At 33.1% G+C, this 19,198-nt stretch overlaps 1 protein-coding gene across 1 annotated transcript in view; it reads right to left on the bottom strand.

Moving 5' to 3' along the window:
• The window catches only part of CCDC171 (coiled-coil domain containing 171), a 382,203-nt gene that overhangs the window by 246,210 nt on the left and 116,795 nt on the right, over positions 1 to 19,198 (bottom strand). Inside the window, exons 17-18 of the mRNA XM_012665015.1 lie at positions 6,361 to 6,865; positions 5,437 to 5,553 (exon numbers count right to left, since the gene is read on the bottom strand). Of these exons, the coding sequence (XP_012520469.1) occupies positions 5,437 to 5,553; positions 6,361 to 6,865 (622 nt within the window). The remainder of the gene's footprint in view (positions 1 to 5,436; positions 5,554 to 6,360; positions 6,866 to 19,198) is intronic.

The following is a 19,198-nucleotide window of genomic DNA, read 5'->3' as shown; positions in this document are numbered from 1 at the left end:
AGAGCACAGCATCATTTCTGTGATTTTTCTTGGCAAAGATGCACGAGCTGAATCTAATATGAGGAAATGTCAGACAAACCAAAATTAAGGGATATTCTACAAATAATAGGCCTGTGATCTTCAAGAATGCCAAGACCATGGTGGTGAAGAAAAGACTAAAAAACTCTTCCATACTGAAGGAGACTAAAGAAACACAACTAAGTGCAACACATAATGCTACACTAGTTCATTTTGCTATTTATAGGACATAGATGGGACAACTAGGGAAAGTTAAATGGGGTCTGAAAGACAGTAATGTATAAGTGTTGATTTCCTGATGTCGATGGATGCATTCAGGTCATGTAGGAGAATGTCTTTAAAATGTACACTAAAATATGAGGGACTGATGGGGCATCATGTTAGCAAGCCACTCTCAAATTGTTTAACAACAAAAAAAAAAGTTCTTTGTTATATACTTGCCATTTTTTAATAAGTTTGAGGTTATTTCAAAATAATTTTTAAATAAGTGCAACCTAAACATTTGTACCCCCGTAATATGCTGAAATAAAAAAAAAATTTAAAAAGCAAAAAACGAAAAGTCAAGGCAACTTGAAAAAAAATTTTTAAATAAGGATATAAAACAGTATGTACTCTATGATATCACTGATATCACGTGTTAGTCTATTAGTGAATGGTTGAGGGAGGGAGGGAGAGAGAATGCATAAGAACATACACAAATGTTAACAGTACCTATTCCTGAGTGATCTGATGGGAAAATATTTTTTTTGTTATCATGTTCTTTTCTGATTTATTTTTTTTTAAGGTTTCTGAATTGACGAGTTTTCCCTTATAATTGGGGGAGGGGGAGAGCAGACATGGAAGTAATAAGTAGTATCCGCTTTTAAAAAAAAATGAATCCTCTCTATTGCAGACATTGTTCATTAGTTGATCTAATCCATCCACAAACCCTCCCTTCTCTTTTGCCGACTTCTAGCTAGCCAGCTAGGGATAACCATGTGATCCAGTTCAGGTCAATGAAACAAGAAGACTGCCGGGCGGGCTTTTGGAAAAACTTCTGCCTTCCTGATATAAAGAGATACATTCAATAGCCACATGCCTTCACATTTTTAACGGATATAACACATACAATTCGTCCACCTAAAATATACAAATCAATGGTCTGTAATATATTCACAGAGTTATACAAATGTTACCACAATCAATTTTATAACATTTTTATCACCCCAAAAAGAAACCCCATATCCATTAGCAGTTATTCCCATACTCCCTTAGCCCCCTCCTCAGCCTTAAGCAACCACTAATCTACTCTCTGTCTCTAGATTTGTCTACTCTGGACATTTCAAATAAATGGAATCATATTACATGTGATATTTTGTGACAGGCTTCTTTCACATAGCATAATGTTTTCAGGGATCATCTGTGGTATAGCACATGACGATGCTTTATTCCTTTTTATGGCCCGATAATATTTCATCATTTAAATATCTATCCATTCATCAACTGATGGACATTTGGGTTTGTTTTCACTTTTTGACTAATATGCATAATGCTGCTATGAACATTCATGATAAAGTTTTTGTATGTATGTATGTTTTCATTTCTCTTGGATATATTTCTAGTAGTAGAATTGCTGGCTTTACTGGCTCATTTGATAACTCTATGTTTAACATTTTACAGAAATGCCAGACTTTTTTCCAAAGCAGTGCTATCATTTTCATTCCTACCAACGATGTATGAATGCCTTCACATTTGGCCCTTCCTTTTGCCTTCCTGCAAAAACACAATCCTGATGCCTTAGAGTAGCCAGCTTAAAAGTAGGAAGCACAAACATGAAGACGCTAAGGATGGCAGAGCAGAAAGATGCAGTCTGTATTTCTACCTGACTCTGGACTTTCTATTATTTAGAAGGAAAAAAAAATTATTTAATTAGATACTTTAAATGGGGAATTCTAACAGTTACAAAGGCAACAAACCTCTGACATCCCCAATCCTGAACATATAATGTCACTCTATTCAGAGGAAGAAATTTCTTCTTGATCTTTGTATACTAATTTATAACAAAATCATCTTTTTTGGTTTATTTGTTTGCTTGGGTCAGGGTCTCACTATGTTGCTGAAGCTGGTCTCAAACTCCTGGGCTCAAGCAATCCTCCTGCCTCAGTCTCCTGAGTAACTGGGATCACCAGTGCATGCACCATACCTGGCTACAACCATCTTTTTAAAAGTTATAGCTGTATGTGATATGTAAATTACCTTGAAATTTTAAGATGAACTAATATATTCTCATTTGATCTACTCTAAAGTTTTATGAAATTTCTTCATTATTATCCAGTTAATGCAATAAATTTTAATAATTACCAATATTTGAACTAAGCAAAGTAAGCAAACTAGTAAACAAAATTCTTCTAAACACTTTACAAATGAATTCATTTAGTATTCTAAATAACTCTATGAAATAGGTAATACACTATTCCCCTTCTATAGATAAAGAAACTGAGGCACACAGAATTTAAATAACTTGCCCAAGGTCATACAGTTAGTAAAGGAACTGGTATGAAAAGTCAAGCAGAATTTCTACTTAACCCTAAAGTGTTGCCTCCCGTGTAAAGAGCACCTTAGCAATTTTAAAATAGAAAATTAATCATTAGTATCCTGAAAATGTATATGTATGTGGACACATAAAAGTATACATGTGAGCGTGTGTACATGTGTTCATTAATGTTATGTGCTACTTTCACAGTGAGATGGGTGGTAAGGGTACATTATTTTTTTTTAGCACCCTCTACATGCCAGGTACTGTACATGATGTTCAACAAGTATTATCTCATTAAATCCTCATAATAGCCAGGAAGACATACTTTCTTCACTTGTAGGTAAAGAATCTCAGGCCCAGTAAAATTAAATAACTTGCCCAATATCACACAACTGGTAATCAGCAGATTTGGATACAAAATCAAATCTCCTTTGTTCAAAGCTAATGCTCTCTCTGCTGTACAATAATGCTTACGTATTTAGGTTATTCACACAAATTATAAACTCACATGACTATATAAGCTCTTAGGGCTTTATATTTATTACTCTCATTATTATCTGTTGATAATCACCCACATGCTGTAACTGTTTGAAAATACGTTCCCATCCCTTTTTTCTAAAATATCTGAAATTTCTACTACTAAAATATCCTTAAAACTGAAAACATAACACCTGGAAAAGATAATATATAAACCCCTTATCATGTTGAAGAAATAATTCTAAAAGCCCAATGGTCAAGTTATCTCCACAGAAGTTCCACACTGATCATTTTCATATTAGTCCAATAATATTCATTTATCTACCTGTCCAGACCATATCCCTTCCAATACTCCTCATGACTGATACATCAATTATCCTCTCCTTCTAAGTAACAATCACTTACCCTTCAGTAAGTAGTTCTTAGCCAACAAATACTTAAAACCTTCCCTAAAAATAAGTTTCCCTGAACTTGCTATTTCCTGAAGGTATTAGGGTAGAGGCACAGGCAGGGATAACATCAAAGGCAGCTCTGTTCCTAGACATACGCAAGCAATTAAAGACACCACTCTTGGTCTACCTTCTACTTGATAAGCCTTTCCTACACACATTTTTATCAGGGTCTTAATCATTATGTCAACATTTTAACTTTAAAAATGTTAGAACAGGCCACTTTTGGAATATGCTCGGGGGATTACTGCGTGGTTTTATAAAACCTCTATAATCTGACTCCATGCCAACAATACACCTTTCTTCCAATATGAATATAATAGAAAATACCTTTTATTAATCACCATCTATAAGCCAGGCCTGCTAGGCATGGCTTTCCATTCTCATTTCTTTAATGTCCACTCTTCCCATTCTATGCTTATTTCTACCTCTGTATCTCTGCTTAAGCCACATCCTTCATCTGAAGACCATATCTCCCCTCTAACTTACTATCATTCTAGGCCCAGCCCAATCTCAAGTTCCTTCCTACTCATAAGCCCACATTTAACTGTAGCTTCTATGGATTCTCATATGATTTAAAGCCTGCGCTTCTCATTCTGTCCTTGATTATACCCTGCCTAAACTCATTCATGAGTTGTCATTCTTGTTCTATAACCATTATGCATGTTTTCTAAAGGGACAGACCAATGCACATACTTTTCTTTTATTTCCTGATAAATAAAAAATACATCAAATAAATTAATAATATAAACAAAAGTATAGCTTAAGAGAAACCAATCTACTTTTAAGTGTTCATCTATCTATAAAGAATTCACTAATGCAAATCACCTGTTTATTACATCAAATCCAAAAATTATTATTAAGCTCTTACAAGAATGTTACAGTTTTGCTTTGAAGTTGTAATACCAAAATTCTTTAACTTTATAGTTTTATTGAGATAAAACTTACATACCAGGAAATCACAGTTAATTTATTTAATTATACAGTTTGAGGAGTTTTAGTAAATTTATACAGCTGTATAACCATCACTACGTGCCAAAACTCTCAAAATACATTTAATTCAGACTTTTATTTCAGACTCCAAGTCCAGTATGTTGAGGTTTTGCCAATGCATTAGATATACACGCTTACCAACATCAATGGCCACAACCTAAAAATAATCTTTGAGTCATAAGTTTCCTACTATAAAAGTCTAGGTTTAGATATTTAAAATCACAATGAATGATCTATATTTACACAATAGAATTGTCTAAAGAATTGAATCACAAATTATCATTTCATTTATGCTTATAAAATTTCATTAAGCAGGCAAGTCTTAACAAATCCATTATACTACTTGAACTATTAATGTGTCTAAAATGACCATAATTGTCCAACTAGTTTTCATTGAACCTTAACACAAACATATATAATCTGAGTCATGAAAAAATAAACTTGAATTTTAGACCTTTATAAATCATGGATTATAAGTGGTTTCACACTTGGTGGAAAGGAATAGACTATTCAAATTAACTCTATCTAAAATAAATTAGAAAAATAAAAACATATCACCAAATGAGAGAGAAAAATTTTCTCCTGGCTCAATTATTACTCAAGCTTAATGAAATTTATACCCAGAAGTAGAAATGAAGCAAGTCCAATACATGTGAAAGAACACTGCCAGTATTACTTAATAAAAAGCTAATGATGAGCTTTCCATAGGAAAACCCATCACCAAGGAAAAAAAATACTAAGGTGGGCATATTCACTAAGAATGTCATTTAATTTCCCCATAAACAAAGATAAAATTAGCCATCAAAATTTATATTAATTTACATCATTAAATATAGATTTAACAATCTATCTGTGACTAAATAAAACAAAATAAGAATAAATACATTTCATTCCTAGATGGTTTATTAGAATTTGTACCATAAAGGATTTCTTGACATTTGCTTTTAAATGCATTTTGCAAGGACATAAAAGAGGGAATCATACCTGTTTTACTAATGACTTCTTGTAACTCAGCCATAGAACTGATTACTGCAGCAAGAAGGTCAGAACTGGTGAGCCAACTGAGTGCTTGTAAACAACGTAACTGCTCCTTTTGATGTTCTGCAAAAATAGAAACAAATCCATTATGAAATATTACAAAAATGTATTAAAATCCATATTTAAAATTCATATCATTGTTCAGCCCTTTAAGAAACAGATCAAACCTTGTATGCAGAACATTGCCTACTGCAGAAAAATCCATAAGAATTGTTAGATTTGATTGAGCTAATTTATAAATAACTGTTAACTGACACCAAAAAATAGAGAAAAGACAGAAAGAGAAAGACAGAAAAAGAAATTTTCTTTAGTTTTACTTATATTACTTTATTTTTTAACGTTATTTTTTAACGTTAAAAATTGAATCCATTGTTTCTTCAGAATAGTCAAGCACTAAAAAACAATGTTAGCTAGAAAATTTGCAATTGTCTCATTTTCGTACAATTTTTCAATAGACTTTTAACTCTCATCATTTTATACTGATTCATAGAAAGTGAAAATAAATTATACTGATAATTTTAAACAGGGAAGTTTTGGGATTGACTTAATTGAAAAATCACTGTATAAACTCTGCACTTTACTGTTAAAAGAGGATTCAACTATAATAAAGCTAGACAATATTAAAATTCTATATATTTGCTACCTTATATTTCAATCCCGTTTAAAACAAAAAAATCAAAGTCTAAGCTATACAAAAATATACACTTATCCATGTACACATATACATCTATATACTAATACATATTGGATTATGTTATATGATTTTGACATATTACATGCTTTTTTAAATTTTTGCATAATAGCCAAGCATATTGCCATTGTATTTCACTTATATGCAACTTAGGTTTTAAAAAGCACAAGTTATCTTACTTGGAAATTTATGCTTGTCTTTGGGCTCTCCTATATACACTAACATGCCTATGCCTTCTTTGAAACTCTCCATCCAGGTAAAAAGAGAGGAACATGATTGGCCCAAAATCTTGAGTCTGTTTGCTGCCAAAATTGCAATAACACCTTTCCGAAATACACGTATCAATCCTTTAAATGGTTTTTTCTTCATCTTGGCTTCCTCTTGCTTCTTTTCCTCTACAGTTGACAAAGCCTGGGCTAGAGTTCTAATTTCCAATTTGAACAACTCAAAGGTGTTGACCTGTTCCTGGAGAAAATCCCTCTGCGTAGATAAGGCACACGATCGGCTGTAGAGTGGATATAAGGCACCAGCCATCAGTGCACAGGCTGCCAGCAAGGATGTCTGTTCCCTTTGAGTCTGTGATGACATTTTTTTGAAGTGTAAATTTTCAAGGACCAACTGTTCATGTGACTTCTCAATACGGTTCAGTTTTTCCATATTTTTTTCAGCTATTTCTTGAAATTTCTGTAAGAGAAGTCAAACAATATTGTGATCATGAAATAAACATTTTATTAATTCCCCTTTATACAAAGAAAATAAACTTTTACTGACAACTACTTCTTCCTCTTCAAAAGATATATGTTCTAAAATATCCAAGATAGACAGGGCAACAGTGGGCCAAACAGCTTATATCTTAATATGCACACTGAGTTTTAAATCCTCTTACATACTAATAGAAGCTTTACATAAAAGTAGAACATACAAATTTAAGAGTAATTCATGAATTTCCTGTATACTTATGCTTAAATATACATATTTAGAAAAGGAAAACATGCTCTCTCTGTACAATTTTTCTTCTTCTATTCCTCACTAACTTTTATGTCCTACTTTTTTTTGAGGCAGAGTCTTACTCTGTTGCCTGAGTTAGAGTGAAGTGGTGTCATCATAGCTCACAGCAACCTCAAACTCCTGGGCTCAAAGGATCCTCCCGCCTCAAGCCTTCTGAATAGCTGGAACTACAGGCATGCACCACCATGCACAACTACTTTTTTTTTTTATTTTTATGTATGTATGTACGTAATTAGTTAGTTACTTAGTAGAGACAGGGTCTCGCTATGTTGCTCAGGCTCGTCTTGAACTCCCAGCCTCAAGTGATCCTCCCATGTCGGCCTCCCAAAGTGCTAGGATTACAGGCATGAGCAACTACGCCCAACCTGTGTCCTACTTTTAAACAGAAATTACACTGCCAATAGATGCTTCCCTATATGTAAAAAAGACTTTACTTTTTGCCAAAATAAGCAAAGGGTAAAATAAGTCAAACAACAAATAGCACTGTCTGCCATTCACTACACGAGAAGGGATTGTCTCTCAGAGCATACCCTCTTATTTCAGTTTCTTTCTTACCTCCCAAGACAGAAGGCTGTACACAGTGCAGCTCCACTGGAGGAAATACTAACTGTGAGCTGGGCCTCAGCAGCTCTCCAATCCTTTCTGCCTAATCAAGGTGCTTACAATTCAAAACTTAATTTGAAATAAAAAGAAATTTTAACTGTAGGAACCATTTTTAATCACTAGAAATAAACTGGCTCTCTATAAAATCTTATGTCTAATCATTAATAAATTGCTGAGATAAAGAGTAAATGTTAGAAGGTAACAGATTCCAATTTCCTTTACTATTCACTTATCACTCATTAAACATTCATTGATTACTCACTAAATTCCATGTGCTAGGAAAACAGACAAGTAAATCAATTAGGGTGGTATAATGCTATGATAGAGATATGCTAGATTGTCAGACACAAAAGGGCCCTTAAACAAAATGATTTTGACAGGCTTTTGGAGGGATATGACAATTAAAGGACAAGTAGGAGTGACATATGTAATAGAAAAAACAAAAATCCTACTCTGCCAGTAAAGAGGCTAGCCAAGAGCTACCCTATACCAACTTAATCTAACCCTTACAAACAATGATGATTTAACAGCTTCAGTGGATCTTTATTTAGCCAAATGAGCTGCCATAACTTGGCCATGGACCTCTTTCTTTTAAAAAGCAGAACAAGGGTGTTCAATTTGAATAACAAGGTCATTTAGAGAAAGAGAAATATTATACTCTTTATCTGCGTGGTAAAATGAGGTGCTGTCTTCATTAGGAGAGAACTCTTTTGGGGATATTAAAAAATATTTCTCTTTATATTAGTAGTTTAGATTGTATTATGTATAAAATTTAATACTGATCTTTGGGAGAAGTTTGTGGTGAGTGTGTGTCTGACTCAAGAGTTACCCACTGAACAACTAGAAAAATCAAACAGTTTTTCTAAAATTTACATTGACAGGAAGGCCTCAAAGAAGATCAACTTGGAGCAAATCGTATAACTTGATTACAAGATTTGGGTGTCAAAGGCTACAGACAGTGCTGATAGGTGATAGCCAAAAGATTTCAAATTCATAGAAATGTACTATTGAGGAAAATAAATCCTGAGCCAAAACCAACCCTGAACCTGGGGGTGAGGTTTCCAAAAGTTGGATAGTTAGTAGATGGCTCAGAGGCACAGACCTGAGGATAAAAGAGTAAAGGAAGTACACAGAAGCTACTCTTTGAAGGATTCAACTTTTTAGATGATTTCTCTTGGGTGGGGGAAAATTGTATGTTAGACATGGTTTTAAATGTTTCTTTAAATATACTTTATAAAACATACTTTAATTCCCTTTATTTGCTCCAACTCTTCTCTAACGTCTGATCCAGCTATAGCTGAGGTGGTACTGTAAGAAACGAAGGAATGGGGAAATAAAGGAATTGTGGCTTGCCCCCGGCCACATCTCCACTGATGGCCAAACTGTGGCAGCAGTAGTCTATCAATGGGACTATGTCTCAGAGCTCCACACAAAGACCACTAGTGAAGCAAGTGGTATCCCACAGCAAGCAGCTAAAAGGAGTAAGAAACTCTGCAATAGCTAGGTAGAATACTTGGAAGCAGATACGAGACAACCCTCTTAAGGAAGGTGAACTTTAAGAAAAAAGAAAACTGACACTTGGGTTGTAGCTAGATAAAGCAGGAAGACAAGCATGTGGGAAAGTAAAAGCCAGAAAACAAGATAATATGCTCTAAGGAGTGCAAATAATTCAGAATGTTTGAAGAAATGAAAGGAATGATGGAAAGTTGAGAAGTAGGTAGATAAGAGATATTAATAATTGAGAGCCTTATGTGCTACACTGATGAATTTAACTTTATGTGGGAAGCCTATAAGAAGCCATAAAATCTTAGAAAAGTCACTATTCTTAATAAATGGATATGAGAATCAGAGACATTAATACAGACTTGTTGGGGTAACAGTAGAGTTGTGAGGCTGGGAGTAGAATGAGGGGAGCAAGTGGAAATAACAAAGTTGATTTCATATTCTCTCCAAAATCAATTCTACCTGTTCAATTAGAGGAAAAAAAGGAAAATTATAGAAAACCTGAGAAAATAAAAGAGGCAAACTAGCAATAGCTAGGTCAGTGAAAATAAAAGTGAACCTCAGTGTCTCAGGCAGAAATGTATTTTCAACAAAAATTACATAAAAACTTACAACAAAAATTGCATGTGTAGATATAGGTAGAGATAGAGAGAGAGATGCTGTATCCTAAAGTCAGTATCTTAATAATGGAGAAATACCCCAGGCATTCTTACCAAGTTCAGGAGCAGGACAAGGATGCCCACTATCTCTACTAGTATTTACCATTGTATTTGGGGTGTTAATCAGCCAAAGAAATTAGGCAACAAAAAACAATTAGAGAGATAAGAATTGGTAAAGAAGAAGTAAAACTATCTCTATTTGTAGAAAATTTGATAGTAATCTAGAAATATCAAAAGATACAATGATATAATTAAGTCAAGCAGTAAAAAAAAATAGTGAGGCTGAAATATATAAAATTAACATACAAAAAAATCAATATTTTGTTCATAGCAGCATTACTCACAATAGCCAAAAGGTAGAAAAAACACAAATGCCTATCTGGGGATGAAGGGATAAATGTGGTATACCCATATAACAGAATACTATTCAACCATAAAAAGGAATGAAGTACTGATACATGCACGCTACAACATAAATGAACCTTGAAAACATTATGCTGAGAAGAAAAACAGACATAAAAGTCCACATAAGTATCATTCTATTTATACGAAATGTACAGAAAAGGAAAATTTATAGAGACAGATTTGTGGTTGCCAGGGGCAGGGGGGAAGAAGGAATGAAGAGCGACTGCTTAATGGCAAATGGTTTCTGTTTGGGGTAGTGAAAAAGTTCTGGAGCTAGATGGTGGTGACGGCTGTACAACATTGTGAATGTACTTAATGTTACTGAATTGTACACTTTAAAATGCTTAAAATGATAAATTTTATGTTATGTGCACATCAATATCCTTCATATACACAAACAACAAAAAAGACAAAGGAAGAGAAAACCCCACTCACAATTTCATAATTAGAAAGAGAATAATTAGGAATAAATTTAGCCTTAAACATGCAAAATCTATATGAGAAAAAGCTTTACACATAACTGAAAGACAAAATAATACTTCAAATTTCAATGGGCCAACTTGATATCACAAAGATGTCAATTCTTCCTAAGTAAATTTATAATTGTACTGCAATCATACTTAAAAAAAAAAAAAAAAAGCTTGTTTGTTTTCTGGAGCTAGGCAAGTTAATATTAACCCTGAAAAAAATGAGAGATGAGATATAGCCCCATCATATATTAAAACACACAACAAAATCTCTAATTAAAACATGTTATTTGTGCATAAAGACAAAAAAATGAAATGGAATAGAAAATCCAAAAACAGCTCCAAGCACAAAAAAACTTCAATAATAAAGGTGGCAATTCAAGTGAGGGAAAGACAGTCTAAATGATGTTGAGACTACTGGATGGCCTTTTGGAAAAAATGATAAAATTTGATCTATACTTCACATCTTATACAAGAGTAAATTCCAAATAGACCTACGGATCTATATGTAAAAAAATGAAACTACAGAAATAATACATTAGAAAAAGCATGGATAAATTACTTAACCTCAGTGTAGAGACAGGATTGCTAAGGCTAAAAATCCAGATGCATAAAAAGAAAAGATCAGTTAACAGAGAAATACACATCGGTAGAAACAATTTGTTCTCAAAGTTCCCAATTCTCTCCTGTAAGAATCCAGGTCTCAGTGGATATTGGGACCTATTATTAATACTTCTCTATTACAATGGGAAAAGCTTGGACATTATAGTGCTTACTATGTTCCAGGCATGTTCTACATGCTTTACATATATTAATTCTTTTTAATCCTTACAACTAGACTATGCAGTCAGTACAATTTTACAGATTGAGGTTTAATGACATTAAATAGGGCCAGGCATGGTGGCTCATGCCTATAATCCTAACACTTTGGGAGGCTTAGATGGTAGGATCGCTTGAGTCGAGGAGTTCAAGACCACCCCGAGCAACATAGCAAGACCCTGTCTCTACAAAAAAATATTTTTTTTAATTAGCCAGGCGTGGTGGTATGCACCTGTAGTCCTAGCTACTCAGGAGGCTGAGGCAGAAGGATTGCTTGTGCCCAGGAGTTTGAGGCTGCAGTGAGCATGATGACATCAGTGTACTCTAGCCTGGGCAACAGAGCAAGACCCTATCTCAAAATAAATAAATAAATAAAGATGTTAAATAATTTGCCCAAAATCCTTCAGCCATGTTTATCTAATGCGATTAACTAACCTTTTTGTCTTTACCGAGCCGAGGTTCTCTGCTCAAGTCACAACATCCCCACATGCCTTCCCCTGTAAAGACTTCACCTTCTCCCACTATCCTCAACTTGAGGAAAAAGGAAAGGATGGTCTGCTCTTTTGAAGCACTAACCCCACCATTACTTTTCACCATTTAACATATTCTCTAGCACCTCTAGCACCTCCAGGTCATTTCTCTTCCATCTTCCCTAACAATATTCAAATTCTAACACTCTTCAGAGCCCATTTCAAGTTCTGTCTATACTATGACACCTTTTACTATTATTCTCATTCATTCTGACCTTAACCACCTCTGAACTTATAGGCCACTCAGGCATTTAATTTCTACATTGCTGTTACTTATTTCATATGTGTATACCTACTGTCCTTCAAATACAATAGATTTCTAGTTCCTAGAAGTAAGAAATTATTTACTATAGTGTCTGCCACAGTGTTCTACACCCTGTAGGTATTTATTATAATAAATATTGAAGGAATTAAATAACCCTTTATAAAATCAGCCCTGGTTTTGCTTAGCACAGTGTTTTGCCCATAATAGACACTGAATAAATACCCAATGAATGAAAAAAAGCTTTACAATTTAAAGGAGAGAGAAGAGAAATATAATCAAAAAAAGATAATTTCCAAATATAATTTGCAACTTATCAAAATGTCAGAATTCTGGTTTAAATTAATTCTGACTTTCCATAGGGAAATACTTTCAGAGGTATTGCATTATTTACTGTGAATTATTCTTGAAGAACAAAGCCTGTTTGATGGTGAGGCTGGGAACAGCTATAGAGCAAATTTGCCTTTAAAAAAATCCAATGTTCTCCACCCAAGGAGATTAAAGGCCACTATTTTTAAAACAAACATAAGGAACATCACTTTCATATGGGACAAAAGCATTCCCAGCACTGAAACAACCTGCTCGTTAGTGTGCTTAATTTCAAAAAACTGTATTCTCAAATGCTCTCAAAACACTGCTCTTATCCTGAAAAAATTTTTAAAAATTAAAAATATAGGATGCATATCTTTTACATAGATTTATGCAGCATAACAAAAATACTATGTAATTTCAGTTTTCCTTTACTCTGTAATAAATTCAAAGTGTATCCAAAATGGGGAGAAAGGACACCTTCTTTCCTTAATGAACCATGGACTTAATTCCTAAAATACATATGTTTGAGGGACACCTTATTGGCTTACCACACTCCATGAATTTTGAGACTTTGGGCCAGAAATCAGACACCTCCCCAGGGAGTAAAATGTTTTTTTATCATGTTTGCTCGCTGAGTTCTTGCTCTCTATGTTGGCAAAAAGATAAATTGCAAACTGGACATTCAATGACACATATATATCAAAAGACCTCAATTAAAGTGTCTTATTTTTACAATTTACATACGCTGCCTTTTTTATGCAATGGTAGGTAATACTTTAAAATAACAAATCTAAATTCACCTGCTTTTCTTATGACGTAAATGTTTTTCTGTCAAAAACAAAGGCCATTTTGTGGAGACATTGGAACCCTCAATACATTCCTGATGGGGATATAAAACGGTACAGCCACTTTCGAAAACAGTTTGGCAGTTCCTCAAAAAACACAGAATTACCATACAATCTAGCAATTCCATTATCTGGTCTTCATATTCTCTCTCTCCCTCTCAAGTCCCATAGTGATTTATTTATCTAACTTAAAAACACTATCTTCATTATGTAAATTTAGCATATCAAAAATATGTACTAAAAATGGTGTCTGTCTATGTTTACTGTTTTGTTTCTAAAGCAATACAAATTAGAAATTATCCTTTGGAGAAGCCATACCCTAAAAAGAACAGAGTTCTCTTTACCAGTAGACTGAGAATAAATGTGTTAATACAGGCAAGATGCTGGGTTTGCTGATTGTTAAAAGATAGTATCTGAGACTGTTTGGAAATATTTAGCAGTATTACCTCTAAATTCTGGTCTGCCCCATGTCTTCCTTCTGGGCTTTCAGATCTAGGCAACACAGCCCAGGCTGGCTCCAGTCTCCCCCATGAAGCCTTCTCAAACATTGACCACCTTCTCTTCTAAATTTATAATATGCCTTTGGCAATTAATTATGTACAGCCTGTGATAAACTTTATATTTTTAAATTTTACATGTGTCTCCCCAACTAAATTTTACACTTTTTGAGGAAAGAACTATGCATTATATCTCTTTGTGAGTACCACAGCATGAAACACAATGTACTATATATCTGGTATATAATACATAAGGTATTTTTTAATTAATAATAACTCAATTATGTAAAATTTGTCTTAATAGTCTTACCTACAGTAGCAGTTTTTCATTATAGTATACTAAAACTTCAGTTTCTCAGAAAAAAACTCTAAAAGAAGTACGAACTAAGGAACTATCATTTGTGGATGGCTGACAATGTAGCATTATTTAGCTTTTTCATACATTGTCATGTTTATTAATTAATCAAGAATCACTTAGAAATATGAGCTCAAGAAATATGAAAATGAAATGTCATTAGACCTATCTTCAGAGAGGAAACAGCATTATAGAATAACACAAAAAGGACCAGAAGGATGATAATGTATGAAAATAGCCTATAACATTCACTTTGTAATTTCTAAATGCCAACCAATGTGCTAAATATTTGATTATCTCCATTCTAATCCTGTCCCTAGAACTTCTTTGCTGCACAAATAAGTAGTATCAGTTGTTTGAACCTTGTTTTCCTCATTTGTAAAATAGAAATGATGCTTACATGACCTATCTCACTCACATGGCTGTGTTGGGGCTCAGGTAAGAGAAATGTTATACATGCAAAAGCACTGAAAAAAACCTATCAAGCATTATGCAAATTCAAATGAAAGGATTATTATTAACAAAAACAATTTCTAAAGTAATTATCTGAAAAGTAGTCAGAGGACTTTTCCGAAATTTCATTAGAGGTGCCCACTCATGTGAACTCACACTCCATCAGAACATGGTGTACACAACTGTATTTCTCTGTGAATCATTTCAGGCCAGCATGTATACCTTAAGGAATTATCACCTCTAACAACATTAATAAGCTCCACTTTATCTCTGAATATTTTTGGAATTCAATTATAGAGAAAAAATTTTCAACATCTAATAACACTTTTATGACTAACCCAGATTTCTTGCCAAATGTACTCTCCATACCATGATAAAAGAGGAATAAAATGCAATATAGCACGACGAACCTGAATGTCTTTGATTTTTGTTCTCCATTCTAAACTCACTTGATTTTACTAAAATATAAAATAAACTTAAAGTGTTTACAATAAACTTTACATCAAGAGCTACCCTTACTTAACTGATAGTGAAAAACCTTTATTTCTAGAAAGGAAGTTCTTCCAGTAACTGCATCTTTTTCAGATAGAAAAGAAACAAGAACACAAATACTAAGATTATAAAAGCAAAGTTAGTAAATGGAATATAATGTGGCTCTCAGCCCAGATGTGTCAGTAGGCATAAACATTTGAGATATATTTACATGATGGCTCCAATGTATTTAAATTCAAGAATAACCCAACCATGTGGCTAGCATACTTCACCTAATGCTAAAAACATACTGTGATATTAAAACCAAGCTGCCTACTCTACAAGTTTTATTTATCTAATGGAATTTATATTAATTGCAATAAAGCTTATAAATCAAAAATTCTTACATATAACTCTATTACATTTTTTTCAGATAAGAGCAATTCAAATCCAAATATTGTTTTTTATTTAACTACTTGTCTTTTACTATTTCAAACATTAAACCCAAGACTCTATAGATGAGTCATTTGTTTTCCAGCAAATGGCCTCTACTAATGGTTACATTCCTCTGACAACAAATATCCTCTACAACCCACAGTCCTGTGTAACAACTGTGGATTTTTTCACCTAAAGTCCTTAATAATTTTTGAAAATTTATTAAGTAATATACAATGAAAATATTTTTGTTTGCATTGTAGTTTTAGGGGGAAAAGAAGATATATAGAATTAATCTTAACAGAATTCCTAAAATTAAATTTATAGGTCCTATAACATGTGTTATAACAGCAGCTTACCAAGTATAAAACCAAAATAGTTACTGTGTATTCAATTATATTTGATGAAAATCCAAATTTATAAATAAATAAACAGAATACATGCTAATATATAATATTAGCATGCTTTTAGGAATAATGAAAATGATAGCTTCAATTTGCAGACACATGGATCAAAGCCTAGGCTGTTAAAAATTCTCCAGAGAAAAGTCTTCAGTGAGAGCTTCTCCTAAAATATTAGCATTTTTGATGACTGATTTTCTTACTTCAAAATGCAAATTGCTATACCTTCCTATAGATTTGGAATAAAGTGAGTTCAAGACACTGATAGAAAAAGAAGAAAGTTGAAAGATTCACACTACCTGATATTAAGACTTACTAAAAGTCTACAGTAATTAATCAGTGTAGTATTGAAAAAAAGAATTAGACACATAAATAAATGGAACAGGCAAGAAAGTCTAGAGATGGGCTGACACAAATATAGTGAATTGATTTTTGATAAAAGTACAAAGGCAATTCAATGGAGGAAGGACAGTCTTTTCAACAAATAGCACTGGGACAAATGGACATTCATGTACAAAATAAAATTGAGTTCAGTCCATACCTCATATCTTTATAAAAATTGACTCAAAATTGATCACAGACCTAGATGTAAAACCTAAAACTATAAAACATCTAGAAGCAAAAATAGGAGAATATCTTTGTGGCCATGCACTCAGGCAAAGAGTTTCCTAGATGCAATGCCAATAGTATAATCCATAAAAGAAAAAAATTGATGAGATGGTTGTCTTCGTTAAAATTTGAAATGTTTGCTCTACAAAACTACTACTAAGAGAATGGGAGAAAATATTTGCAAATCACATATCTGACAAATGGCTTGAATGAATATGTAAATAACTTTCAATTCAACAATAAGAAAACAACCCAATTAAAAACGGGGCAAAAGATGTAAACAGATAATTCACCAGAGAAGATATACAGATGGCAAACAAGCATATAAATAAAAATGCTCAATTGTATTATATATTAGAGAAAATGTAAATTAACTAAAACCACAATGATATATCACTACACACCTATAAGAATGACTAAAATTAAAAAGAAAAAATGATAAAACCACATGCTGGCACAGAGGTAGGGCAATTAGAAATCTCTTACATTGTTCATGAGAATGCAAAGTGGTACAGTGAGAAGCAATTTGACCATTTCTTGACTTAAATATACACTTAACATATAACCAAGATCAGACTCCTAAGTATTTACCCAAGAGAAATGAAAATTTATGATCACACAAAAACCTCTCCATGAATGTTTAAAACATCTTTACTCATAATTGCCAAAAATATAAAACAACCCAAAGGCCCATCAGCAAGTACCTGGATAAACAAACAGTTGTATGGTCACATTACTCAGCAATAAAAAGAAATGCACTACTGATACATGCAACAACATGGATAAATCTCAAATATATTTTGCTAAAATCAAAGAAGCCAGACTCAAAAAGCTACATACAGTATGATTCCATTTATATGACATTTTGGAAAGGGCAAACTATACAAATGGACAACAAATCTGTGGTTCTCATATATGGTCAATTGTTTTTACACAAAAGTATTTAATACCAAAGCTATTCAGCTAGGAAAGGAATGTGTTGAATGAATGGTGTGGGGACAATAAACAAAGGTGGAAAAATGAACTTCAGCAACTACCTAACATCATTCACAAAAATTAATTTGAGATGGCTCACAGACCTAGACATAAAAGCTAGAACTATGAAACTTCTAGAAGAAACAATAGGAGATTATTTTCACAACCTTGAGGTATAGAAAGGTTACCTGGCACATAAAAATAAATAGCCAAAAGATTTTTAAGTTGGATTTCATCAAAATTTTAAAACTTGTGGTCATCAAAAGAAACATTAAAAAATGAAAATGCAAGTGTGAGACTGGGAGAAAATGTCTGTAATACATATATATGACAAAGAGTATGTATCAGGATGTACACAGAACTCTTAACAAATCAATAATACAAACAAAAACATCCCAATTTTTTTAATGGGCAAACACTTGAAGAGATACTTTATAAATGAAGATATGCAAATAGCCAATGAGTATATAAAAAGTGTTCAACATCATTAATCACCAAAAAAAAGTAAATTAAAACCACAATGAAATTTCATTTTAAACCCACTACAATAGCTAATTTAAAAAAGACTGACAATACCAAATGCTACAGAGGATGTAGAACAACAGAAACTCTTATATGTTGCCAGTAGGAATATAAAACGATAACAATAACATTTTTTAAAAAGCTTTTGACAGTTTCTTAAACATATAATTATCTCATGATCTAGCAATTGCACTCTTAGTAGTTAACCAAGAGAAATAAAAACATATGTTGACAAAAGAACTGTACAATAATGTTTGTGGCAATTTTATTTACAAAAGCCAAAAACTGGAAACAACACAAATATCCATCAACCCACAATCCATCAAACTGTAGTGTAGTTACAAAATGAAATACTGCTTAACCAGAAAGAAGAATGAAATACTGATACACACAAAATGAAATGACACTGTATTCAAAATGTTAATGTTGAGTGAAATTAGTCAACCACCAAAGACTAAATACTGAATAATTCTACTTACATGAAATTCAAGAACAGGTGAAAATAAACCTATGATGATAGACATCAGAACAATGGTTGCTTATGAGAAGTAAAACTAACTAGAAGAGGGCACAAGAGAACTCTGTAGGGTAATGAAAATGTTTTAAGTCTTAAGTGGGGTAATGATCACATGAGTGTGTTTACACTGATGAAAGCTTCAAATTGTAGTTACCAGAGGCTGGAAAGGGTGTAGGGGGTGGGGGGAGAGAAGAGAAGTTAGTTAATGGGTACAAACATACAGTTAGATAGAAGGAATAAGTTCTAGTGTTTGATAGCACAGTAGGGTGACTATAGTTAACAACGATGTATTATATATTTCCAAATGGCTAGAAGAGGGAACTTGAAATATTCTCAACACATTGAAATTATAATGTCCATCTGGGTGGT

Source organism: Propithecus coquereli, unplaced genomic scaffold (assembly GCF_000956105.1).
Source record: "Propithecus coquereli isolate 6110/MARCELLA unplaced genomic scaffold, Pcoq_1.0 Scaffold95, whole genome shotgun sequence".
NCBI lineage: Eukaryota > Metazoa > Chordata > Mammalia > Primates > Indriidae > Propithecus > Propithecus coquereli.
The sequence above is the reverse complement of the archived record's forward strand: the minus strand, read 5'-3'. Positions and strand labels throughout refer to the sequence as shown.